Source organism: Perognathus longimembris, chromosome 2 (genome assembly GCF_023159225.1).
Source record: "Perognathus longimembris pacificus isolate PPM17 chromosome 2, ASM2315922v1, whole genome shotgun sequence".
Taxonomy (NCBI): Eukaryota; Metazoa; Chordata; class Mammalia; order Rodentia; family Heteromyidae; genus Perognathus; species Perognathus longimembris.
This window is the reverse complement of record NC_063162.1, coordinates 28320827-28347192: the sequence shown is the minus strand read 5'-3', so window position 1 is coordinate 28347192 and position 26366 is coordinate 28320827. Positions and strand designations below refer to the sequence as shown.

The 26366-nt window shown below is 43.4% G+C and overlaps 1 protein-coding gene across 5 annotated transcripts in view; it reads right to left on the bottom strand.

Annotated features, from left to right (window-relative positions):
• Positions 1-26366, bottom strand: part of Myof (myoferlin) — a 137240-nt gene that overhangs the window by 10855 nt on the left and 100019 nt on the right. For 2 of the 5 annotated variants that reach the window (XM_048338680.1, XM_048338681.1), the window contains 12 exons: positions 25105-25181; positions 21071-21127; positions 19398-19409; positions 18015-18113; positions 16214-16339; positions 13476-13631; positions 12933-13024; positions 9449-9619; positions 8257-8405; positions 5298-5437; positions 3110-3198; positions 2929-3024 (listed from right to left, as the gene is read on the bottom strand). In XM_048338680.1, the coding sequence (XP_048194637.1) occupies positions 2929-3024; positions 3110-3198; positions 5298-5437; positions 8257-8405; positions 9449-9619; positions 12933-13024; positions 13476-13631; positions 16214-16339; positions 18015-18113; positions 19398-19409; positions 21071-21127; positions 25105-25181 (1264 nt within the window). The remainder of the gene's footprint in view (positions 1-2928; positions 3025-3109; positions 3199-5297; positions 5438-8256; positions 8406-9448; positions 9620-12932; positions 13025-13475; positions 13632-16213; positions 16340-18014; positions 18114-19397; positions 19410-21070; positions 21128-25104; positions 25182-26366) is intronic. The other 3 variants (XM_048338684.1, XM_048338682.1, XM_048338683.1) reach the window with 2 other exon arrangements.

The window sequence follows — 26366 nt, the reverse complement described above, 5'->3', positions numbered from 1 at the left end:
CAAGGAAGATATCCGTAGGCTGTTATTTCCTTATGCCTCTCTATGAGTATTCATTGCAGTAACGTGTGCGCGCACGTGCGTGCACATGGGTGTGTGCAGGTGCACGCATGAGCACCAGTACTTGGGCTTGAACTCAGGACCTGACATTCTTCCTAGATTTTTCCACTCACGGTATGTGCTCTACCACTTGAGCCACACCTCCACTTCTGGCTACTTGATGGTTAATTGACAATAAGAGTCTCACAGACTCTCTTGCTCAGGTTGAATGTGAACTGGGATCCTCAGATGTCAGCCTCCTGAGAAGCTAGGATTACAAATGTGAGCCTTCAGTGCCCGGCTTCTTTTAATATCTGAAATATTTTCATGCATGTGTGCCTAGCAGATAGTAGAGACTAGGTAAATGTGTGGGGGCAGGAATGAAAGAATGTGCCTGTTAGGAAGTTATCACATCTGCCTGCTCCTCACAAAACCCATGGTTGGGAACCAGAGGGTGACACTTGCAAAGTGGTCAAAGTGCATGTGAATCACTAGGAAGCTTTGCAAAGTATTGATTCCTGGCAGGAAGCTGGCCTTACTGTGAAGCTCTGAGCCTGGTCACCCACCTGTCCTCTGGGCACAGGGTTGACCTAAGACATCATGAGGGATGATGGCTTAGAGGAACAGAGTGGGAAGGAGGGCATCTTTCACTCACGTTTATGATCATCATCTTTGAAACAGATTAGCTTGCATCCTTTTGTTCTCCCCAGAACTGGGAAACTAGCTTTGGTTCACAGATAAGGAAATGAAGTTCCAGAGAGGATAGATAGGTCATGGAGCTAATAACAAACAATTAAATCTCACTCCCAGATTGATCTACTTCCAAAGTCTTTGCCTGTTACTTGTCTTCAAAGGATCATGGCAACTGTAATGTCACTTGCTAACACTGAGTCTTACTATTAAGAGTAGCAGTCACATCAAACAACTATAAGAGCTTTCCTTTCTGCTCATCAATTAACTGACTAGATAAATGAATGGAAAGATTCCTGAGGCTAGGAGATGGAGCTCAATGGTAGAGACTGTCTAGCATTGGAGAAGTCCTGGGTTGCATCTCTAGCATAGCCAACAGAGAGAGGGCGAGCAGAGGGGGGGGCAGGGGAGGGAAGAAGGGAGAGAGGGAGGGAGGGAGGGAGGGAGGGAGGGAGGGAGGGAGGGAGGGAGGGAGAAGATTCCTTCTGTTAACTTTTTTCAACTTTGAGGCTAACTCATTGAAGAGAATTCACATTCTCTTGCCTTTCCAGCCTATCCTAAAGCATCAATCTCAACCTACCCCAGACTTCTCAATCCCTGAAGTGCTTTCTGTTGAATCTTTTCCATTTTAATTTTAAGAGAAGTTAAGCAGAAATACTTTTAGTCATGTATATTAGTGCATAAGCATGTAAATATAGCTTTGTATGTAATGCTCATGTGTGCACTCGTTGGCATGGTAAGGATGCATGATTCTTTTTTTTGTCAGTTGTGGGGCTTGAACTCAGGGCCTGAGCACTGTCCTTGGCTTCTTTTTGCTCAACTAGCACTCTACCACTTGAGCCACAGTGCCATTTCTGGCTGTTTCTGTGTATGCGATACTGAGGAATTAAACCCAGGGCTTCATGCCTTCTAGGCAAGCACTCTACCACTAGGCCACATTCCCAGCCCACATGACTCATTTTTATATTGCATTTGGGTCTACTTTCCCTCTCTTCCTCCCTCCTTCCCGTAGGAAATCAATCCCTGACATTGAAGCATACTAGGTAAACATGTATCATTTGACTCCCAGCCCTAGTATTTAGAATTGAATTCTAAATTTTACATGGTACTTTTTCTTTTATTAATAGAGTTTTCTCTCAGTCCAATATGACTTGAGTTTGTTTCCTTGATTTGAAAAAAACAATAATGCTTATGACAGTCAAATAAATTTGCATATATATAATTAGCTAGGATTAGTGTTCCTTGGGGAATTGTAATGAGATTCTGAACTGAGAAATAATAATGAAGAACTTGATGAAACCCTCTCTGTTTAGAGCAAGCCCAAATGATAGTCATTATGTCTTTAACCAAGTTTTGATTGAAGGCCACTTGGGATCATAAGTGAAACTTCATGAATATATTGCATTTCAACAAGTCTTATCAAGGTGCCAATCTCAGACCATGTGGACTGAGTGAATTCTAGCTGTCACTCAACCAAGTCATGTCACCTTCCAGGCACTACCCTAAATGCTTTGAGTAGTTGAATCTTCTGGCTATCCCTAGGAAAAAGGTATACTCATTGTTCTTGGTCTACAGAAGAAGGTCACTGAGTGTATAACTTTGCTAATAGGAAAAGTACCAGAATTCCAACCCAGAGAGTAGACTCCAAAGTCTTAGTAGTATATTCAGCATTGGAGGCACAGCAAGAAATCAATATCAACACAGACTTCTGAATGTCTTCTTGCAAATAAGGGAACAAGCAATAAACCAAGATGATTTTTCACATTGGATACAGGCACTTTGTCAATATGGGGGACAATCTGTCAGGGTCAGTGTCTCATGATGGACATTGGGTGTTGGCAATGAAATGTCTACAAAAAGAAATTTGGAAACATTACTGTGTTACTAAGGCCGGTTTTCTAAAATATCAAAGAGAAATGAAAAGACCCTATCTTGCCTGAAAAGTCTTAACAATAGCAAATATGCTTAACAAACTTCAGAAGATCTACCTTGTTATAAGAAAAAATGGAAACTAATCAATTCTCACAGTCACTAAATAATCCTGCTTAATTTAAGAAGCCTATCTTGAATGTTCCTGAAGCTACCTAAGCAGAACACATCCATTACATAAAATAGCTTCATATGACCATGAATCCTACAGTGGCTATCCAAAACATTGACAGTGAATGGGAATCTATTTCATTCCCAGCATGTTCTTCTCACCCTTTGACGTAGATATCGCTCATGTCCTCTCCAGTGATACTTTTCTCATCCAGGATGACATCCTTGGTGTTCCAGATGATCACTCGGAGGTAGTACCTAAAAGGGGTACATTTTGAAGGTACTTGGTTCTGGTTTTGGACCAAGTCCCCAGTCTAGGCAGCAGAATCCCAAGATTACTTACTTCTTGGCTTTCCGTGGCGTGATGTTGAAAGGAGGGCCTGGTGGCCCCAAACTCTTGGGAAAAACATCTACCCACATTTGAAGTTTTCCCTAAACCAAGCAAAAAATGGAAAGAGAACTAAAGTTATTCTATGAGTAGAATAAAGAAGACCTTTCTATCATAGTGCAAAAACGAAACTATGTCTTCAGGCTTGCTAATGTTTAGGTCCCTATGGAAAGCAATTGGTGGAGAAGAAGAGCAAGCCAAAATAAATCTTTGATCAGCAATGACATCTAGGTTACCCACTGCCCATTCTTACCTAGGGGTATCTGAAGGTGGCCTGTGTCCACTTTGATAACCTCCTGAGCTTTCCCTGGTTAATAAACTGAGGTGAATCCCATTGCTATTGCAACCCTCACCCCACCCACATGAACACACACTCACAATATTTATAACTTGGTCTTTGTACTCAGTCCTCATACTGTCATTCTAGTCATTGTCACAGGTCTACTCTCACCTAGCAGATTCTCCACTTACCTCAAGATGTAAAAACATTAGTTAAATAGCATTTAACTTTCTTTGTAAAGGAAAAACATACAACACGCAGGCACTTTCATAGGAGGGAGTGAAACAACGATAAGGATGTCACTGTTTTCAAAAAGTGAGAATTCCCTGCCATCCACTCACCAATGTCCACCACATGTGAGGGGGAGGCTCACAGAAGGGCAAGGGTGAAGACATGGATGGATACTTGTGCTGCCATCTTGGTGAAGCACTGCTCAGCTGCTTGGCTGCAACAAACTCAACCCATCCATCTGACTGGAATATTCTTCCAGACAGGCTAGAAATGCCTTTTCAAAACTATATCAACCATACAAACCAATTTATAGTCTTTAAACTACTTTTGGATGTTCTGTAGACTGACCAGACAAAAACAGACTGGTCTATTAAGAAGGTTGCCAAAGAAACCACTAAATTGGCTTCCTGATGCATTGCTATCTAAATGAATTACATGGAGCTCTTGAAAAGGGATATATTTTACTATGATCCAGACTCTCTTCCCACTAATCTCGGGGGCTCAGGGCTCTACAATACATCAGCCATGCTTCAGGACATCAGGCGTCCAGGTGTCTCTAAAATCTAGCCACAGTCTGTGTTTAATGCTGTAAATAGAAGTAATGGGAGTTTGGTGGGTTCATAGGGAGAAGTCTTCCTTACTTTGTCATATATTCAGTTTCTTTCTACAAGTGAGGGGTAAGGGAAGAGAAAGGATCAGTAGGCTCTTCAGTGGAAGGAAGAAGAATGAGAATGGGGAAAAAATGAAAATGTGACACAAAATAAAACAAGAAGTCTCAAAATGATCTACTAAGGTTAGGTCACTTATGGTTACACCTTAGTAGTAACTTTCGTCTATTCTTATAAGTATTAACAACATTTGCATCTAGCAGATTACTATTTCTTAAAGTGTGACCACCTCAGCCATCTGCAATCAGAACCTCTTCGGATATTGATTAAAATTCATATTCCTAGGCCTAGTGAATCCAAATCCTTGTTGACCTGACCTACAAATATTTATTATAACAATTGGCTATGTCTTATGGTGTTTCTCTAAAAACTGCTCCCCATCTCCTGAGAGCTGACTAATTCCCATCATGAGGCACATGGTCCTTGTGATCTGTCTTCTTGGGCACTGTGGCCCTGCTTCTATGACTCCTCAGTCCCAGATAGCACAGTTTCCCCAAGCCACGTCTAACCCACTTAGTCACTTTCCCTGATTCTGCTCTTCTGGTTACTGGTAGTCCATCGGTAGACAACTGGGATGCTGGGGCAAACAATCCCTATACATTTGGAAACAGATGGGGCTGCAGTACAACCTCAAAAACATTTGGGACCTCTCATGGCATTGAGGCTCACAGGAAGGTGATCACACACAGCAAGAGAGAAGATTAAATAGCTTCTGAGGGAAAAGTAAGAGATAACCAATAGGAGGAGACCATGGTTGAAGTTTGCTCTAGATCACAGACAATTTCATGTTGGAATTTAGTGAGTTCCCTGAACACTGTTACAATAAATCTCGGAGATAAAGCCAATGTGCACCTCATTTCTGCTGCTCATGTGTCTGCAAGTCAAGCATGATTTAAGAGGCAAATCTGTGGCTACATTTGGGGTGTGGATGATGGGTCTTCAAAACTCGGGTCTTCCACTTCACCTGGGAGATGTTGGGCTGGAAAGTGCTGTGCAAAGTCCTTGTTTCCACATGTTCAGGAACCAGCCCTTGAGTCCTGAGGATGTGGAGGGCAAGACGTTCTTCTGGGGCCCCGAGATGCTGATGCAGGATTTTGTTGGCTTCTACAATGGAAAATGGCATTGAAACAGGGGTGGGCAGGCAGGAACAGAACAGCCAAATTGCGCTGGCTGCTTGTAGCATTTCATTCCAAACCTTGCAAAAACAGACATGGCCAGCATGTGAACCTTGACTTGTAAAGGACTCATTAATAGAAACAGCACCCAACTGTGGACTGCCAATAGCAAAGGAACCAGAACACACTAAAACAGGTTTTTTTTTTAAAAAGTCTGTACTTATTTATGTGGCACAGACTCACAGTCCGCTTGTTTTCCCACCTCCCTTGCAGGTAGAGATGGCCATGTGACCAAATTCAGCTAGAATGTAACAATGTTGGAAGTGAGATAAGTATCATCTGGCCCCTAAGTCCATCCCATGTAGGATTCTCCATGCCTTTCCCTTTTGGATGTGGAGAAGAATAACAACCATAGATGTCCATGCAGAAGCATGGCAGAGCTCGAAGGTAGAAGGGCTTTGAGATCATGAAATTACTGCTTAGAAGAGAAGGGAAAACTCAGACTGTGATCAAAGTGGACACAGGCCACCTTCAGAGTACTCTATGCAAGAATGAGCAGTGGGTGGTCTAGATGACATTGCATCTAGCAATGTGTAATATCAATGAGAGATAAACTTGTCAGTTGTTAAGCCACTAAAATTTAGATGATCAGTTGTATGAGCCCCAAATTCTCAAACACTTATCCCATTGAGCAGTAGGTTCTGTGGCCTTTCTCTTTAACCTGGAGACATAATGAAACATTACCAAGGGAGAAAGGAGGTAGTTTGAGTTCTAAGGCTAGACATTAAAGGCTAAGAAGCTCCTGCCTTGTTCTCTTGGGATGCTTCATTCTGTAAGAAGCCAGAGTACCCAGAGATTGCCTAGTTGCAAAGGTAATGTGCTCTGAGAACAGCCCCAGTGAGAACCAGAATCAAGTACTAACAACCCTCACTGGCCAAGCTTCTAAATGACAATGGCTCCAGACAACATTTGACTGAAACTATAAGCAATCTTAAGGGAAAGTCACTCAGCTGAACCCTGCAATATTGTTCCCACAGGAAAAAAAAGAAGTTGTCTTCAGTTGCTAAGTTTTAAAGTACTTTATTTATTACTTGTGTGTGTGTGTGTGTGTGTGTGTGTGTGTGTGTGTGTGTGTGTTAGCCCTAGAGTTTAAACTCGGCCTGGGCACTGTCCTTGAGCTTCTTTTTGCTCAAGGCTAAGGCAGTCCCACTGGAACCACAGTTCCTTTTCTGGTTTTTGGGTAGTTTAGTGGAGGTAAGAGTCTCACAGATTTTCCTGCCTGGGTTGGCTTTGAACTGAGATCTTCATATCTTGACCTCCTGAGTAGCTAGGATTATAGGTATGAGCCACTAGTGCCAGCTTGGAGTGTTTTATTATATTACAATAGTAACTACAGAAATCTTCAAGATAGATAAAGAGTTTTTAAATAGCTATCTTGTTATTTGGGGTACCCTTCATCACTCGCTTAGGATGCCTCCCCTTAATATCAGTTGCTTTCCCAAGTTTACACATTAGAGCAGCACCAACAGTTCTTTGTTTATTTTTATTTTTGCCAGTCCTGGGGATTGGATTCAGGGCCTAAACACTTCTTTTTTTTTTTTTTTTTTGCCAGTCCTGGGCCTTGGACTCAGGGCCTGAGCACTGTCCCTGGCTTCTTCCCGCTCAAGGCTAGCATTCTGCCGCTTGAGCCACAGCATCGCTTCTGGCCGTTTTCTGTATATGTGGTGCTGGGGAATCGAACCTAGGGCCTTGTGTATCCGAGGCAGGCACTCTTGCCACTAGGCCATATCCCCAGCCCTAAACACTTCTTTTTTGCTCAAGGCTAGCACTCTACAGTTTGAGCCATAGCACCACTTCTGGCTTTTTTTTTTTCCTTCTGTTTATGTAGTGCTGAGGATAGAACCCAGAGCTTCATGCATGCTAGGCAAGCACTCTACCATTAAGCCACATTCCCACCCCCCCAACAGTTCTTAAATATCTAATTTTCCTTAAGATGGACTGTCCTCTTGATTTAGGATGATGACGAGGGTGATGATGATGATGGTGATAATGATGATAATGATGATTTTTTGCAGTGTTGGGGATCAAGCTCAGTATCTTGCAAATGTTAGGTAACTGGTCTACCGATGAACTGCATCCCTGATCTGACCTAATCCATGACAATAGAGAGAACCTAGTTTCTCACAATGTCAGGGTCAAGTTGAGAGCTAGGAAGCAAATTTGTTCTCATGTGTCAGTGTGTAGCTTTCCCGTACCTCCTTCAAGGCCAGCGGCACATTGCACCACCCTACCTTTCCAAATATGGAAGCTTACCAGAGCACCGATGCTCTGTGAAGTGGATTTCCACCTCTATCACAGTGTGGCAAGATGCTCATGTGTCAGAATGGGTGGTACATCCCAAGTGACTTTTTGGGATACAGCAAGAACCCATTCTTGGATATGAGTAAGACAAGGACATAGCAGTCTCTTGGACAACCCTGCCCCTCCTCCCCCCAGCATTCCTGAGGTTTCTAAGAGAAGAGCTGAAATAAACTTGGAAGAAAAATTCTTGCACGGCTATATGAACATTTCTGAGCTAATTATGCATTAAACAGAAATGTGTTCTTAGAACTTTGTATTCAAAACTCTAAGGGAAATACAAGACAGGAAAACGTGTCCACTTTGACAGTTGACAAGACAATAGAAATTCACTATGATGTGGCTTTTGTTGTGTGCAGTCCCATGTGGTATGATTAACACCCTGGCTCTGTCCACACCTCCCTAAATGCAGCAATAAGAATGAGTCACAATCCACTGCCGGGTGCTCACCAAATTCATCCAAGCTGTAGTCTCGTCCTCCATATCGGATTCTATTTCCATCTTCAGAAAGGATAGGTTGTGGGAAGCCTTTGAATCTGGCTACATTTTGAAGCAACTGTGTTGGTCTCAGCTGATCTCTCCAGGTATTGACTCCAGAGCTGGAGAAAGCATAACATATCCAGAGTTACTGGGGGTCATGTATTCTGGGATTTACACATGTGTACTCAGTTAATTCTAGATACTCCAGAATAATAGGAGCAGGAAAATGTGCTGCATGCTTTCCCTTCTACCTAGAAATTGATTTCAGAGGCCTAAAGTCCACATGATTTTGGCCTCAGCCAATCAACATTATTGTTATGAGTGTGTGTGTGTGTGTGTGTGTGTGTGTGTGTGTGTGTGTGTGTGTATGTGGTCTTAGGGCTTGAACTCAGGGCCTGGGCACTGTTCCTGAGCTTTTTTTGCTCAAGGCTGGCATTCTACCACTTGAGTCATAGCTCCACTTCCAGCTTTTTGGTGGTTAATTGCAGATATGCGTCCTATAGACTTTCCTGACCTGGCTAGCTTTGAACCACAAGTTTCTAATCTCAGCTTTCTGAGTAGCTAAGATTTTAGGTATAAGTCACTGGGGCCTGGCTATTGTTTTTCATCATCTCTGTGAAATGAGGAATCTCACTCATCACTATAGTCATAAGAGGGCAAATGTAGAGAACAGAAATTGTGAGCTATGTCTCATTCGAGGAGAGGTGACTGGTTGGTTGTCACCCCAGTGCCACACAGGCAAATCATCATGCTTCTCCAGTCATATAGACTATGGCATAAACACAGACATGGTTTTAATCACATTAAAAATGACATGGAAAATGTTAGCAAGACTCCACCCCAACAAAGAAGCTGGTACACACTTGGCAGGAAGTGTAAATAGGAGAATTAGAGTCTACAGCCAGATCTGGAGAAAACACGCATGACCCTATGTTGAAAAATAAACTAAAAGCAAAAAAATAGAAGAAAAGGCTTGGGACATGGTTCTAGTGATAAAACACCAAAGTTCAAAAATCCTCAGTTTAAAGTTCAGGACTGCCCCCCTAATTAATGAACGAGTTAACAATTCACTTAACCAACTGAAAGGAGCAACATCTCAGTGAAAGAAGGCCTTAGTGTTGGACGGGACAGATGACCCCCACTTATGGCCAGAGGGACTCACACGCAGTACTGCTCAGGGATGCCACAGTGGGAGCCGAACCGGGAGAGGAAGCGGTTTTCCAGGTCAATGACAGTCTCCCCCACCTTCTCATCCCGGGTAAAGGTGTCATAATCATAGACAGAAATTTTCAGGTCTTTTTCTTGAGGCAGGTAGCAGCTTAGTTCATACATCCTAAATAGAGAGAAACAGGTTATACTCTCTACCATCCAAGCAGGTATCTCATAAAAATCCCAGGTCCACACAAAGAATTCCCTGGAAGTGGCTTTCATAGGACTTCTGACTAGTACAACCAGGGAAAGTTGGGAGACATACATATGATTAATAAAACAAAAAGAGATTATGTGCTTCCTTGAGAGAAAGATACACGCTTAAATACTGATGTTCAAATCCTAGCTATGTGCTTTCTGGCTGTGGACTCTAGGGTACTTAAACTCTCTGGGTTCAGCTAGACCTACCATCTGTGTTGTTGTAAGAACCAAGTGAAGAACTAGTTAGAAAGCATTTGACAATAATAATAAAGTATTGCCAGGCACTGGTGACTCACACGTATAATCTAAGCCTAGCTACTCAGGAGGCTGAAATCTGAGGATCACAGTTCAAAGACAGACCAGGCAGAAAAGTCTCGATGAGACTCTTTTCTCCAATTAACTACTCCAACCCCAGAAGTAGGGCTGTGGCTCAAAGTGGTAGAGTGCTGGCCTTGAGCAAAAGAACTCAGGGACAGTGCCCAGGCCCTGTATTCAAGCCCCCAAATTGACGTAATGATGATAATGATGTTAGTAATAAAGTACTATAATATCATTAACTTGAATATTATTGCATATCTATCAAGCGAGGATCCTGAGCACCTCCCTTTCAGAGAGATCAGCAAGTCACAAGAACCCTGGTTCACAGCTCTCTAGTCCCTGCCATGTCTCAGTAGACCCCTGGCTGAGGCAATATCTTTAACCTACCCCAGAAGGAGATGGGAGGTGTGAAATGGAGGTCACCAATATGCTGGGATGTGCAGAGGCCTCCCAGGTACTCTGACTCTGCCATGGGCTTTGGTTCTTTTGATGCCCATCCTTTCTAGGTAGGTACTCAAGAACTTTTAGAGTTTCTCTAAACAAACTTAGGGCTCTGAAAAGTCCTGCAATGATCTTCATTTTGACCCTAGGTGCCTTGGTTTGACTAAATAACACTTCTCCCCTCTCCACCTGGAACATCAATTTATCTTGTATGAGACATGGATACTCTGTTGAATATGAGCTAGAGAATGCCAAGATGTGATGATAATACGTTCTCATGGTGGTCAAGCACAAAGAAAAGGTTGCTGGTTCTCAAATTCCTGTCTCAGAGTTCCTCCCTCCCCCCACACAAAAAAATTACTACTGAGTCGTCTCCTAAGCCCGAGGCCATGGACCAGAGCCACTGGACTCCCTTGGCAGAGCCTGGCTCCTGGGCTCCACCTTGCTGGCTGAGGGAAAGTCAGTACATCCGCCTGCCCGCCAGCCATTGGCTGGGTGAGCCTGACAGCATCACTTCCTCACAGGGTGGCTTCAAGCAAGACTTTTCCTGCCACTTAATTAAGCTTATGCTTGGCTCCTCTGAGACGAGTGATTCAGACAGGGCGGCCGTTTTCCCTTTAAAGCTGGCTCTCCCCTGCTTTCCTTGCTTGGAGCCCTGCTTCCTGCCCTGCGTGCCTTTTCCTGTCTAGACCTTGGGGCTGGATCAGTGGAAGAAAAGGAAAACGATCATATTGCAGAGCCAGAGGATTACTTCCACTCCCTACACTCGTGTGTGTGAGTGTGTGTGTGTGTGTGTACACATGCAGGTCTGGGGGCTGCGTGTGTGGCCTTCCATGAATGTGTGTAAGAACTGTGGGTTCAAACCTGAAAGACTGATCACATGACAAAGATCATGCATATGCAAGAGATACAGAGACAGAGAAAGAACATGCATAATGATGCAAACCAACAAGCAAGAACACAAGGTTCTTTCTCCCACTCAGCAAAGTTTGAGGGAAAAGCACTATTTGTGCGTACGTTTCGACAAAGAACACTTTTCTCCAAGTGAGGGTTTTTCTGCAAATAGGAAACACCACCAAGGGTTTTGGGAAGGCCTAGTGCTCCAGGTCAGAAATTTCTTCCTAAGCTGAGTTCTATCACTTACAAGCTTGGTGACAGCTCTGGGAGCCCTGTGGTCTCACCCTGGAAGCTAGGGTGGGCTCTTACACCCTGCCTGGCCCTGCTCATTAGTTTGACATGGTGATCACCAGACCAGAGTAGCAGCAGCAGCAGCAGCAACAGACTACAGGGTTGAAGCTACATAGACACTGGGCTCAGATGGCCTAATTTCAAATCCAGCCTCTGCCACTGATCAGGGAATGTTAGACATGGATTCTCTCAGAGCCAGTTTCCTCTGTTGTAAAATGAACATACTAATAGCACACCACTAAGCTGTGAGAGAGCTTGTTGAGGTGTTTTCTATAGATGGCTGGGTGTAGTGTCTGCACACAGAAAGTGTTCAGCAGCTATTAGTAACTGCTGGCCTACTTAACAGTCACTTGAGATGGTTCTGGTGTACAAATGTAACAATTTCAAAATAAGTCCTAGGCTGTGACCTGGAAGAAAAGAATGCTACTTCAAGGATTTAGGGAAGAAAAAGATACATGAAGCCAAGTATCTAACCCTACCCCTCCCTTTCTGCCCCCTCGGTGGGTTGGTTGAATAACAGAGTCAGTAATCTATTTACTGGGTGGAAGTTGCAGAAACAAAATGTCCTAGATTCAAAACAGATTGCATTTCACCTGGCTAATTCCTCTCCTGGCACAGAATTCCTGAACTTAGACTTCTGGGCCTTGCATAGCTCTGTCTCTCTGCTCTGCTAGGCCCCAGAACAAACCTCTCCTTACAGAAGCTCATCTTTGTAAGGTCTACCCAGGGAGGGCTCCATGCAGATTCCCTCCCCCACCTGCATTACCTAGGTAACTGGCATACCTAGAGGCCACTTCCCCTCACCTGGCCACACCTCCCTGCCTCTGCCCTAGATAAGGCAGAGGGCTGGGTGGGGGTCAACCTTTCTCTCCGGCCCTGTATCCTCTTGGCCACAGGCCAGCAGTTCAGGAATAAACTTTTCTCCTGCCTGAATACCGCATGGTGTTCTCCTTTATCAGCTACCTACTTTAATAAACCTTACAATCTTGTGACTTACTTTCCCCATGGCACTCACTCTGACAAAATCACTTTTCTTGTGTGTTTAGCTATTTCTCACTGCCTCTCCAACTAGAATATTTGTCTAATCATGATCACAGTTTTAGGGCCTAGAACAGGGTTGGACACCATTTCATATATATATGTATATATGTGTGTATGTATTTATGTACATGTATATATGCATGTGTGCATATATACATGTACATAAATACATACACACATACATATATCCTTAGTACCTAATCTGTAAAGAAACGAATGACAGAAAAATATATAAAAATGTACATTACCTGCCGAAAACTGGGTTGAGGGTGTTGGGAATGTAGTGGTCTCGGTCTTCAATAACTTTCTTGCCCAGTGTTATTTTTATGTAAGGGTCACACTGTCAGGACAAGACAGATGAGTTATTATGTCATCCCTAAATGCAAGGTGAACTCAGTTTCTGGGATTGACTCAACGTGTTTCCATACTCACTCCCAACTAATGACAAGGTGACACCGTGTGCCTAAAGGGACATGCCCTTTGGGTGGAAGTTGGTGAGTGTGCCTTCAGAGCAGCTGTGTAGGTAACTAGGTTGGGGAGGGGCTGTGATTGGAGCACACAGTGTCCCAGGTCACTAGGGTAAGGTGAGAGGGTTGAACCAGAGGACCTTAAGCCCCGTGAGCTCTCAGGTAAATCCTTGCAGGGACACCCCTCCTGAAAGCATTGTTTATGCTAGAGTATCTTTCCCTTAGTGAGATAACAGACGCCCAAGAAGAAAGAACACACAATTACTTGGTCTGAAGACTGTAATTACCTTGCTACAGAAGAAGGCCCCACACCCAAACTCTTACCAGGCCATTGTTGTCCTGGGGCTGCAGCTCTAAGCCTTGAACAATGTAAATCCGCACTGTGCATTCCTGTGGAATGCTGTCAGGTAATTCCCGAAACTGCCTGGGAGGGGCTGGCACACTGGGGTCATCTGGCAGGGGGTAGATCCTGAAGGAGCCCTAAGAGAAAGATGCACAGGTGACTCATCCAGAAGGCCCTGGGCACCAGTGCCCTTGAAAGTTCCTGTGGAGAGATGACTTCCTGTGTTTCCAGAAAGGAATGGATTCCAAAGCAACTTAAAAAAAAATCAGTCTTGGGGCTTGAACTTAGGGCCCAGAAGCTGTCTCTGAGCTCCTTTTGCTCAAGGCTCTTGAGCCTTGAACTCTATCACTTGAGCCACAGCTCCACTTTCCTGCTTTTTCTGTGATTAATAGGAGACAAGATTCTCATCAACTTTCCTGCCTGGGGCCGGCTTCAAACCAGGATCCTCAGATCTCAGCTTCCTGAGTAGCTAGGACTACAAGCATGAACTACTGGCACCTTGGTACCTTGGCACCTTTTTTTAATGCTGGTCTTGGGGCTTGAACTCAGGGCCTGAGCACTGTCCCTTAGTTATTATTATTATTATTTTTACTCAAGGGTGGTGTTCTACCAGTTGAGTGTCAACTCCATTTCTGGCTTTTTGGTGGCTAATTGGTGAAAAGAGTCTCATGGACTTTCCTTTCCAGGCTGTCTTTAAATGAACTGCAGTTCTCAGATCTCAGCTTCCAGAGTAGCTAGGATTCAAGGTGGGAGCTGACACAAGTGTCCAGCCCAAACTAGAAATCCTAGGAAGAAATCCTAGGAAGCAGAAAATGAGCTGTGCAGGATGGAGAGGTCACGCTGGGGGCCCAAAGGAGTGAAAAGCTGCCTTTTCCTTTGAGAGAGGAATACGCCCAATGACATATTGAGATGACTTCCTGTCTTCCCTATCAGCTCCATACAACCCGATCCACTCTCAGGAAAATTGCTCAGCCTCCAGTTCTCAGCTGCAAGATGTCACTTCTTGCTGACACCCCTGCCTGCCTGGCATGGCTGTGTCCTGTCCATCCTCTTTGAATCCCTAATCCCAGCACTGATTAGTTGAAATGATTTATTAATTGTCTGCATCCCCCACTAGATGGTAACCTTCCTCAGGATGGGGGGAATGTTAGTTAGGCCTTGGTCACTCTTCTCCTACCAGAGGCTAACTTGGGGCTGATACATCTAGTTAGGGGCACAAGAAATGTCTTTTGAATGAGGATGCCAGAAGGCCAGGTGGAGAGGCCATACCCTTTATCGCATAACCACCCTAAGTACAGAGGTAGGCACAACCATTGGGATCAGAACAGGTGGGTCTTTGTTTCAGCCATCTGTACCCAGGAAGGCAGCGTGAAGTGAGCACCTACTATATGGGAGGAATCAAAGACCCTCAACTCAAGGAATCCAGTCTGGCCCAAGGATGCTAAATTCAACCCGCCCTGTGTCCTTGTTGATTGATTGATTGCTGGTGGGAGGCTGGAGTAGGAAGGATTTGAGGCCATGCTTAAGTCTAATCCCCTGATCCATTAGCCACGTTGGCTATTGGCAAAGGATTAGGAAGAGACAGTATATCTGCCATGGCTTTGCCAAATGTGGTTGGAGGGAGAGGCAGCCATACAAACCTATGCCATGTGGAAGGCGCTTTCACAGCCAGGTGAGCCCACACCCATGGGTGCCCAAAGGGAGTCATGCTCCCTAAAGCAACCAAGGAACTCTTGCCACTGTGACATCTGAGCTGGGGCTTAGCGGATAAGTAGGACTTAGCACAGGGATGGAAGGGAGGGCTTCTAGGGTAGGAAGCGGAGCCTGTCCTAAGGATCCAAGCTGTGAGAGAACGGGTGTGTTTGGGACAGGAGGGTGGGGTGTCTGAGAGAGAGGTGACACAAGGGACACCCAGCTTGTGAAGGGTCAGCTCTGTCTTTGGGAGAAGTTGAGACTTGATTCAGTGGAAACCTAAGTGATGGTTCTAAGCCATCAAGACACAGGATGGCATTTGGTTCCAGGGAGGATGGAGTGGCTGGACAAGACAATGCACTGGGTCGTTGTTGCATGGTTCTGCTGACAGTCAGGAGGGCAGTGGGATGGAGCAAGAACAGGTTTGGGGAGATTTGAATCTGGAGGGTTCAGGATGCAAGCATGATCAGGCAGAGAGGAAGAGACGCTGAGAAACAGCCTTCAGTGCTCCAGTGCTCTGCACTCGCTTCTCCTGGTGCAGGGCAGGAGGACATGGCCCTGCCCCAGAGGTTGCTTTCCCTTTATTCTACCCTAGCTATTGTATATACAATTATTGGAACTAGGGAAGGGAAGGGGAACGTCAAAATGGAGAGACAAAGGATAAAAGATGAACCAATGCAACAGCAACACTTACAAAACTATATTCTGTAATCCAACTGTACAACTCATGGGGAGGGGGCATTCAGGAGGTGAGAATGTGGGGAAAAAATAAGGGAGGAGGTAACAAGTTGGATAAGAAATATACTCACTGCCTTACGTATGAAACTGTAACCCCTCTGTACATCACTTTGACAATAAATTAATTAATTTAATTAAAAAAGAAAAGAGTTTCTAGCTGTGATAATGCACATTTATAGTTTCAGCATTTGGATGTTTTGTGGCAGGATGATTGTGATATCCAGGCAAGCTCAAAAAAAAAAAAGAACAGAAGTGGATTTGAATCCAGATGAATACACATCTTACTCACTTTGAATTCTCCCACCACAGAAGGATCTTCATTTTCTTCTGACTTGCCTCGGTACAACTTGAAAGTATCTGAGAAGTCTGTCAGGCCCTCAAAGTCTATTACATCCTCAAGTTCACAGTCATATATCTGAAAAAAACAAACAAACAATTCTGAATGTCTCCTTAGATTGCAGGAGTCTGAAATCAGGACTGACCAAATGGGCACAAGGATGTGAATGGAAAAAACCAGAACTCTTACATTGTTAGTGGGGGTATAGGATGATTCAGCCACTTAGAAAAAAATGCCTGCTAGTTTCTAGAACCCAGAAATTGCATTTTGATTAAAAAAAATGTCTGTAGTAGCTCATCCTTAGGAGAGCTGGGTAAATAAATTGTGGAACAGGTGCAACTCAGCAATCAAGAGATGAACTAGTGATACACATTAGAACATGGTGAGTTTCAAAAGCAGAATGAGAAAGAAGTAACACACACAATGAAAACTGTGAGTCCATTTATAGAAAGTATAAAGCAGGCAAAAACCAATCTATGGTGACAAATAACAGTTTAGTGGCCTCTGGCAGGGATGAAACTTGAAGAGAATTTTCTGGAAAGGGGCACAAAGAAATTTTCTGTGGTTATGGAAATGTTCTTTGTCTTGCTGTGGGGGTAGTTTATGTAGATGCATATCAAAATGTATTGACTGGATCACTTTATTGCATGCAAATTATACCTGAATAAAAAGCTAGAGGAAGAAGAAGAAAGAGAGAGGAAAGGGAGGAAGGGATGAGAAGGGTGAGGGAGAGAAACTGGTAGAAGACTTATTATAGTCCAGACCATTTCTCTAAATCAAGTGATTCTTTACCTGCTATTGGATGTTTGCTTGTTTGTCTTGGGGTTCTAACTTAGGGCCTGGGTGCTATCTCTGATCTTTTGTACTCAAGGGTAACACTCTACCACTTGAGCTACCGCCCTACTTCTGGCTTTTATAGTAATTAATTGGAGATAAGAATATCATAGGCTTTCCTAATCAGTCTGGCTTTGAACTGCGATCCTCAGTTCTCAGCCTGAGTAGCTAGGATTACAGGTGTGCCCTACTGGCACATAGCTCATATTAGTGTTTTTAAAGCTACATTAGGATCCTATGTTACTAAAAGAGATGCAGGGTTTTCCACTATGATGGGAAATTTGTTTTAATGACTAGATATTACTCATTTACATTTTTTTCTCCTAGGCATTGCTCTGATCATTTAGCATTTGATTTTACTTGAGTACAATGCAGGCCAAATGGAAAAATCAGAATGGTAATAGAAGGGCAGGGACAGCTGGTCCTGCCTAACTAATGCCACCGCTTGTCCTCGGGGACACGCGTGCCCAGGGTTGTGATTTTATCTGCACACATGTGGCCGAATCAATTCTTCAGCTAGCAAAACCTGTCCCTCTTCTGAGGAAAGAAGGGAGCATGTTGAATTCTTGTGGTGTTTAGCACAGAGCACTATGACTTCTGGTTCTCCCTGCATCAAACTGGATAATCATTTGTCTAATTAGTGTGGAACCAAACCCATTTTCAGTTCTCTGCCAGATGCCCGCAAGCCCCAAAGTGGCAATCATGCAACCATAACTCAACAGCTGTCCTCAAGCCCGGGAACTCTGTTGCTGCAAGAGGACTCTTTGAGGCCAAAGCTACACCTGGCTCCTCCCCTTTTTAGTCTTTTAGAGTTTTGTTTCTTTTTTAGTGCTGGGATCAAACCCAGGGTTGTGTGCATACTGGGGCCCGTCTTAAGAGATTCTCATTTCTCTACCCAAAGCAGCATAGGTCTGGGTACCTTGAGTTTGGAGTAGCCTTTCTGAATATATTGTCCACATTTTTCATGTTCCCCTGAGGAAGCATAAAATTTACTCCACCAGTCCACAATTTCTTCCTCCTAGAGACACATCACAATAGAAAAGTCTTTATTAATGACATGACTTCCCAATTTCTGAAAGAAAAATTCCTATGTTATGTAGAAGATCATTCAGGCTTTTTCATAAGTGAGAGCATGCACCATAGTTCATGTGCCCCCTGAACAAAAATCCTGCTCATAAGCTGGAGGAGGAGCAATGCTCTCCAGCCAGTAAGCGTGTGATGCTTCAATGTCCATGACTAGCTAGGAGGTCTTCTTCCATCTGATAGTTTGTTTCATTCTGCTGGTTGACATTTGCACCCACAAATACATTAAAATAAAATCTCCAATATGTATTCTCTATTATTTCATTTCCTTATTTTTTTAGGTAGCAAAGGATTATAATATGAAGCTCATTTTGTTAAGAGTTGGAAAAACATCCTATGTTCTAAGTCATACTCTTATGTTATAAACCACACTGGTGTGGGCAAGTTGTTCAACAACTCTGAGCATCGATTTCTTCTTCTACTGGATGAGATAAAAAATATGGCTATCTGCATCTATGACTATCTGCATCACAGAGTTGATTGGAGATCAAATAAAATCATTCTTTGAAAGAGAGAGAGAGAGAGAGTAAAAGAGAAAGAGAGAGCCTGGAGACATTTCAAATGTGGAACAGAACTAGAGAGGCATGTGGTTCATTTAGACCAGATCCCCCTACACCATCCTGGAAAATTCTAAGCCACTCAGAATCTCATAAGGAACCATATATGAGGCTCCTGTGGAATATTTTCTAATTGAAATTTCCATACTCAAGCTGGTCTTATACTCACTATAGACCTAGGCTGACTGTGAATTTGAGATCCTCCTGTTTCTGCCTCCCAAGTGCTGGGATTATAGGTATGTGCCACTGTGCCCACAGTTGGATTTATAACACAAGTAGCTCTTCATCAGACTCATTTATTGCTTATCTTAGTCTTGCCTTGGAAATAGCCAAAAGTACATGTGTCATCTGCAATACAGCCTCCTATTTAGTATGAGGCAAGGGGAGAAACAGAAACAGAAAGGCTATTTCTTATCTGGGTTGACATATATATTGACATACTTAAGTATATATGATTGTGTACGTAAGTACATGTATATGTGGGTGTACATATGTAGGCATATGTGTATATAGACACAATATATTATAGGAAGAACATATATTTTTGCGTAATGATATGTTGAGGATGGAACAAAAGGCTTACCATGTGCTAAGCAAACACTAACTCTGAGCTACCCCCGGCCCTATGACTCTTAAATGTAGCAAGAACATATAGTGCTTACCTTTTCTGACAGCTGGTATGTTCAGGAACCGGGAAAACCACATAACCAGTCACATGGATATTGGGTTTACGACCCCACGAACATTAGGTTTAAAGAGAAAGAGGAAGAGAAAAAATTATTGTTCATGAATTAATAAATATTAACATTTGGTGCACAATTCAGATTACCATACTCAAAAATGATCTCATCATGAAATATGCCTTACTGATTTCTCCTCATGATATACTGAAAAGCTACACAAAGGACTCAAATGAAAGGCTTAGAGGTACTCCCTGCTCCCCGTTTTCTGTGGGGGTGGATAACCTGTGGTCTGCTAACACATACCCCAAATCTCCCATTCCACTTAGCTCCTCAAGTATGTCCTGCTTAATTCCCATCCCTTCAAGGATGTAATGACTGCAATATCATGAGCTGGGAAAGTTTTCTGGGCTTTTACCCATGCCTTTGTTCTAGCACTCAGCAAATGCTCATCCATAAAAATGCTTCTAATATGCAGATATCAAATTTCTCACTGGCCAAATCTTTCCATTGGAATTTTTGTGTGGAGAATTTGCCCTTGATCTCAGGAGACGAGCAGGAGCTAATAGGAGTACTAAGATCTTGGGCGTGAGTTTTTGCATGATATCTGCGAGGACATTAGCCAAGCTTATCCTTCAGCGCAGGTTGAGGAAATGTGACCTAGATCACCTTCCTGAAATTCTGACTTCAAGTTCACTTCCAAGGTGAGAGCAACTTCTCACTATGGCATTTCCTGCCACCGCTGTATGTGAGGCCCACAGGCCTGTGTCAGGCGCCCCTTGGTATTTCCAGACTGACTTTTGTCATGACAGAGTTGCCAACAGAGACAGAAAGGCAGGAAGATGTATAGATTCTTTCTATTAGATTCATTCCAAAGCAGGATTAAGGGTTAAACAATCATGGTTGAATTGAGATTTTGGAGAGATAATAATTAGTATTATTTTTAATGAAAAGTATTTTTACATGATCATTGGATTCTGAATTTAGGTATTTGGAGACTGCTTACTCGCATCTATTTTCAGCTATATAAAACTCTTTCAAAGGACAGCACAGTTCAGATTGTGTGTGTGTGTGTGTGTGTGTGTGTGTGTGTGTGTGTGTGTGTGCACGCCAATACTGGGGCTTGTACTCCCATTTGGCTTCTTTGTTCAAGGCCACTTAAGCCACACACAGCTCTGCTTCCAAATTTTTGCTAGTTAGTTGGAAATAAGAATTTCATAGATTTTTCTGCCCAGGCTGGCTTCAAACCATCATCCTTGGATCTTAGTTTCCAAGGAGCTAGGATTGCAGGCATGAGCCACCAGAGCTCAGCTAAAGAGTTCATATTTTAAAAAACATTGCTCTGGACAAGTTTATTAAACTTTAATGATGGGTGAATTTGTTTATGCCTCCTTTCACATTGTTTCATGTAGAATAGGATCAGAAGCAAAGGACAGGGTTTGCTTTATTATATTACTAATGAATTTGCAATGGGAGTCAAAATACCCAAACCTATAGGAGATTCTTCCTTAGACCGACAGGAATCCCATTTGTTTCAAGATCACCTTTCACTCCAAAACCTCCTTATAGAAAGAATCTGAGAGCAGAATTCCGAGTCCTTAAACCCAAGCTTCCCCAGTCCCAGGCAGCTCCATGCGTTTTCTCATCATACATACATGCACTGTCCTTGGCGAAGCCATTTTGCTGAGTGCAGTTGACATGCTGCTTAAGCACTGGAATTGGAAGGTAATTGTTGAGACAGCCGTGTAGCCATGTTCTGGTTATCTGGCTAGCACTTGTTCAGTGTGCCCCAGATACTTAGTTCTCAGTTTTCTTGTGATAGTGCCAAACTCATTTGTTAAGTATTCACATGTGGGAGATCTCACAGGGGAATGGCACCAGTTTGCAGAGAATGACTCTATCCTCAAGGGATATAGCCTCCAGTCTCCAGCAATAGCACCCTTACGTTATGACCCACCCTCTGCTTATCCAGTTAGTAATAAACATATATTACAGAAATGCGACACATACACGTAATACAGGACATGGCAAGCTTCTCACAGCCCAGCATTGAACACGTGCTTTACAGAGATGTGCAATGTCTATGGTGATGAACAGGTGGATTTGTGTTTTCAGGGAAGATTCTAACAAGCCTTTCTTTTTAATTTTTTTTTTTAATTTGTTAGTCATGGGGCTTGAACTCAGGGTCCCAGGCACAGCCCCTGAGCCCTTTTGCCCAGGACTAGTGCTCTACCACTTTGAACCACAGTGCCACTTCCAGTTTTCTTGTGGCTAATTAGAGATCAGAGCCTCAAAGACTTTCCTGCTTGGGCTGGCTTTGAACCACGATCACCAGATTTCAGCTTCTTGGTAGCTAGGATTACAGGTGTAAGCCACCAGTGCCCGGCTTCAAAAGACTTTCTTGTCCACACAACGTACCGCAACGGGGGATGATACAATTATTTGTCATGCAGTGGCAACTGCTGGCACTATCATCCCCAGGCTGTTATACTACAAGGTTATGTCCATGGTGAGAACTGACCTTTCCTAGTGTCTTGTTGGAGCCTAGTCATCTGTTGACTTTTGTTAAGAAAGGAGTGAAAATATTGGTGTTAATTATTGACTTATTCTTCTCTTTGCTCCCTAATAGTACTTAGTGCTACTGAGCTCACAGAAGGCATGCAATAAAAATTAACAGCTGGACATGGTGGCTCATGCCTGTAGTTCCAGCTACTTGGGATGCAGGGATCTAGAGGAATGTGTTTGAGGCTAGCCTGGGCAAAAAGTTAGTGAGATCCTATCTCCATGAAAAAGCTGGGTATGCTGGGTGCATGCTTGTCATCCCATCTACCCAGAATGCTTAAGTAGAGAATCATAGTTCAGGACAGTCCTAGCAATAAATGCAAGGCACTACCTGAAAAATAACTTAAAAATGGGTGGAGCATGACTCAAATGGTAGTGTATTTGCCTAATAAGTGTGAGGCCTTGAGTACCTCCACTAAAGAAATAAATCTTAAAAAAAAAAAAAAAGAAAGAAAAGAAGAGAGCTGGGCCAGTGCTCATATCAGTGTCTCATATCTGTAGTCCTAGTTACTCAGGAGGCTGAGATCTGAGGATTGTGGTTGGAAGTCAGCCTGGGAAGGAAAGGCTGTGGGACTCTTATCTCCGTTAACCACCAGAAAACTGAAAATGGTGCTGTAGCTCAGAGTGGTAGAGCACTAGCCTTGAGAAAAAGAGCTCAGCGACAGCACCCAGCCCTGAGTTCAAGCCTTACCACTGATCAAAAAAAATAATTTTTTAAAAAATGATTGCAATGTTATATGATAAAGTTGAAGGCAGAACATTGTGGAGGATTTTACACTGCTTTTATCCAGGGTGATTGCAAAAAGCTACATAAAAAATTATTTTTTAGCTGGGCGCTGGTGGCTCACACTTGTAATCCTAGCTATTCAGGAGGCTGAGATCTGAGGATCACAGTTCAAAGCCAGTCCAGGTAGGAAAGTCCATGAGACTTTTAGTTCCAATTCATCTCCAGAAAACTTGAAGTGGTGTTGTGGCTCAAAGTGGTAGAGCACTAGCATTGAGTAAAAAAGCTCAGGGAGAGTACCCAGGCTCCGAGTTCCAGTCCTATGATCAACACAAAAAAATTATTTTGGTAGTATGGGTGTTTGAACTCATGTCCTAATGAACTTATTACTGAAGTGCTCTACCACTTCAGCCATGCCTCCAGACCTTTCTGCTGTCATTCCTTTTTTTTTTTTCTTCTGATAGAGTCTCATGCTTTTTTTTTTTGGCCAGTCCTGGGCCTTGGACTCAGGGCCTGAGCACTGTCCCTGGCTTCTTTTTGCTCAAGGCTAGCACTCTGCCACTTGAGCCACAGCGCCACTTCTGGCCATTTTCTGTATATGTGGTGCTGGGGAATTGAACCCAGGGCCTCATGTATATGAGGCAGGCACTCTTGCCACTAGGCCATATCCCCAGCCCCCGAGTCTCATGCTTTTTTCCCAGGCTGTTCTCAGACTACAATCCTCCTACCTCTGCCTCATGTGTCACTGGGATGACAGGCATGACCTGCCACTGGCCAGGTTGTTCTTTGAGGGAGGGTCTTGTTAACTTTTTGTTTGGGCTAGCCTCCCACCACAATCCTCTCTTGTCTCTGCCTCTCAGGTAGTACATAAAGAATCTTCAGTGTAGTATACACATTATCTCCCATAAGACTGTGGTTGTTTGCAAAATGAAGATAGCTTTATCTTCCTGTGGAATGGAAAATTTGATACTGTTCTCTGGGATCACGTAGAATTTCCAGATACTGGGATCAAACAGGCTGCTGGCTGCACAGTACTGGCTGGAGACCACGTTTAACGCAGTCCAGTTGTCAATGAGTTTAAGGTAGAAGGAAGAAAGTGGAGTTGGTTTTTTTTAATGCAGTGTTTATGGACATAACACATTAAAGTACAATCATGTGCATTTTCTGGCCAGTTTGCACATTAAAGCATGCTGTGAAGGTCTATCATAAATGCCAAAAGAAATAGGAAGATATTTGGTGTTTTCTTTTTGCTGGGTTGAGATTTTTTTTCTCTCCTTCTGTTTTGTAGAAGTGGCTGAGATGGTTACAAAACAGGGTCCAAATTGAGTATTTCTACCACTTGCTAAACCACAGGGAAAATAAAATAAAAACTTGGGGTGTCCTGTATACTAAGCAGTAGGGTTTAAATGCTGGATGTTGACAGGTCACACCTGTATTTGTAGCTACTCAGAAGGCTGAAATATGAAGATCAAAGTTCGAAGTCAGCCTTGACAGAAAAGTCTGTGAGACTTTAATTAATTCTCCAATTAACCAGCAAAAAAAAAGAAAAAAAGCAGGAAGTGGAGCTATGGCCCAAGTGGTAGAATGCTGGCCTTGAGTGAAAAAGTCAAGCAAGAGCGCAAGGCCCTGAGTTCAAATCCTTGTACTAACATGTGTGTGAGTGCGTGCGCATGTACACACAAGAATCATGATGTTGGGCTGGGGATATGGCCTAGTGGCAAGAGTGCTTGCCTCGTATACATGAAGCCCTGGGTTCGATTCCCCAGCACCACATATACAGAAAAATGGCCAGAAGTAGCGCTGTGGCTCAAGTGGTAGAGTGCTAGCCTTGAGCAAAAGGAAGCCAGGGACAGTGCTCAGCCCCTGAGTCCAAGGCCCAGGACTGGCAAAAAAAAAAAAAAAAAAAAAAAAAAGAATCATGATGTTTCTACTCCAGGCATGAAAAAAACTCTGGCATGTTTCACATAACTCTGTTCTCAGTGCTACAATGCTGCCAATCTATCCCTGGAACATCAGTTCCTAGCAAACGAAAGCACCTGACTATCTCCAGCAGTGGCTCTCAGACCTGCACGCAACTATCAGACTCATTTGGGAGGTTTGAAAATCTACCAATGTCTGGGTCTCTCTCCCTCTTGGCAGACAGGAGTGGGGTCCGAGTGTGGGTCATAACAATTTTCAGTAGCCTACGTGACTGATTAGTGAAGACTTCATGAAGGTCACTAGTTTGTTTATACATGATCTAAATGGTGGACCAGGGCAAGAGTCAGATCCTTGTCTCTGTGGATCCTCAATAAATGGGTGCGATGATTATTGTTTTAGTAGCCTTGAATGGTTGTTTGCATTCACTGAATGCTTAGACATCTGGTAGATAAAACAGACCATATCTAATGATCTAAAGCCTACCTTGGAGGCCAGTAATGGTTTAGTGTCTTCTATTTCAATAACGACATCCCGGCAAGGGGGCGCAGACATGAGGGAGGCTGCAAGACAAACAATTTCATCATCTAAGGTACTTAGATAAATACTCTGAATAAGCATTCTACTCCAAGTTCGTTCACAGGGTGAACAGTAGAGTTTATTCCTGAGTGAGACTTTCTCAATGGAGATAATTATACTTGAACCTAGAAAACAGCCCAACCATCCCTCACTTTCTCAAAGGATAATATGGTTTTTGACATTTTGTAGGGAACAATGTGGCCCATTTTTTTAAAGCACAGGGCCTATACATAGGAAGTACTGCAAAGGAATTGTATCAATTATGTCAGTGAGTCTTTGTAGGAGTAGAGGTGAAGATGAAGAACTTACATCTCAAGGAGCTTCTTTTCCTTGTGATTAACCCCTAAAACAGGAAATATAAGGAAAGGGAGCTAAAGAGGGGAAGTCAGGGGAAGAGACAGGTAGGAAGGGAAGGGGGACAAAACAATCAAGACAGAAAGTTTCAGATTTTAGGTCTGAGGTTTAGCCCTTGTCCTAACTGTCTATGCAGATGGATAAAGCTTCTTCCCAGATGCCTGTGACTCAGGATTTTGGGGTTAGAGCAGGGGCCCAAATTAGACCCTCCAGTACTCAACTTAATGAGTGCCAAGGCCTTAGCCTAGGACAGAAGTGAGGAGACTCCTTTTACTGAAGAAAGCATTAAGCAGTCAGGCATTCACTGGAAAGCCAGAACCCAGACAGAACTAACTCCATCCAACCAAAAGAACTTTCTGCTCAATGTACCCAGGCAATTGACATATAACACACACAGGAAGGGAAAAAAAGCTACCCTGTGCCACTTCGAATCTATAATCTCATTTAATCTCTCAATAATCCTTTGGAGTATGTAACTGTCATCTCCAGTTTCAAGATTTAATAACAAGCAAACTGAAGCTATGACAAAGCCAGTCTGTGGCTTCAGGTTAAATAAGCAATGGTCAGTGGATGTAATGATCTGGGTGACCTCCATGGGCTCTGCGTGACATACATAGAGCCCAGAGAAGAGTAGATGATCGTTAATTATCAGAGAAGCATTCCAAGGGGTGTCAGGGGTCTGAGGAGATAGTTGTTGAGCATCTGTGACATTCTAGTTGCTATGCTAGGTAGTTTCATGTCCACATGGTACCCTCAGGCCTACAAGCAGTCTCTAGAAATCCTCCTAAGATGAACATCCCTGTGTGCAAGTTCCC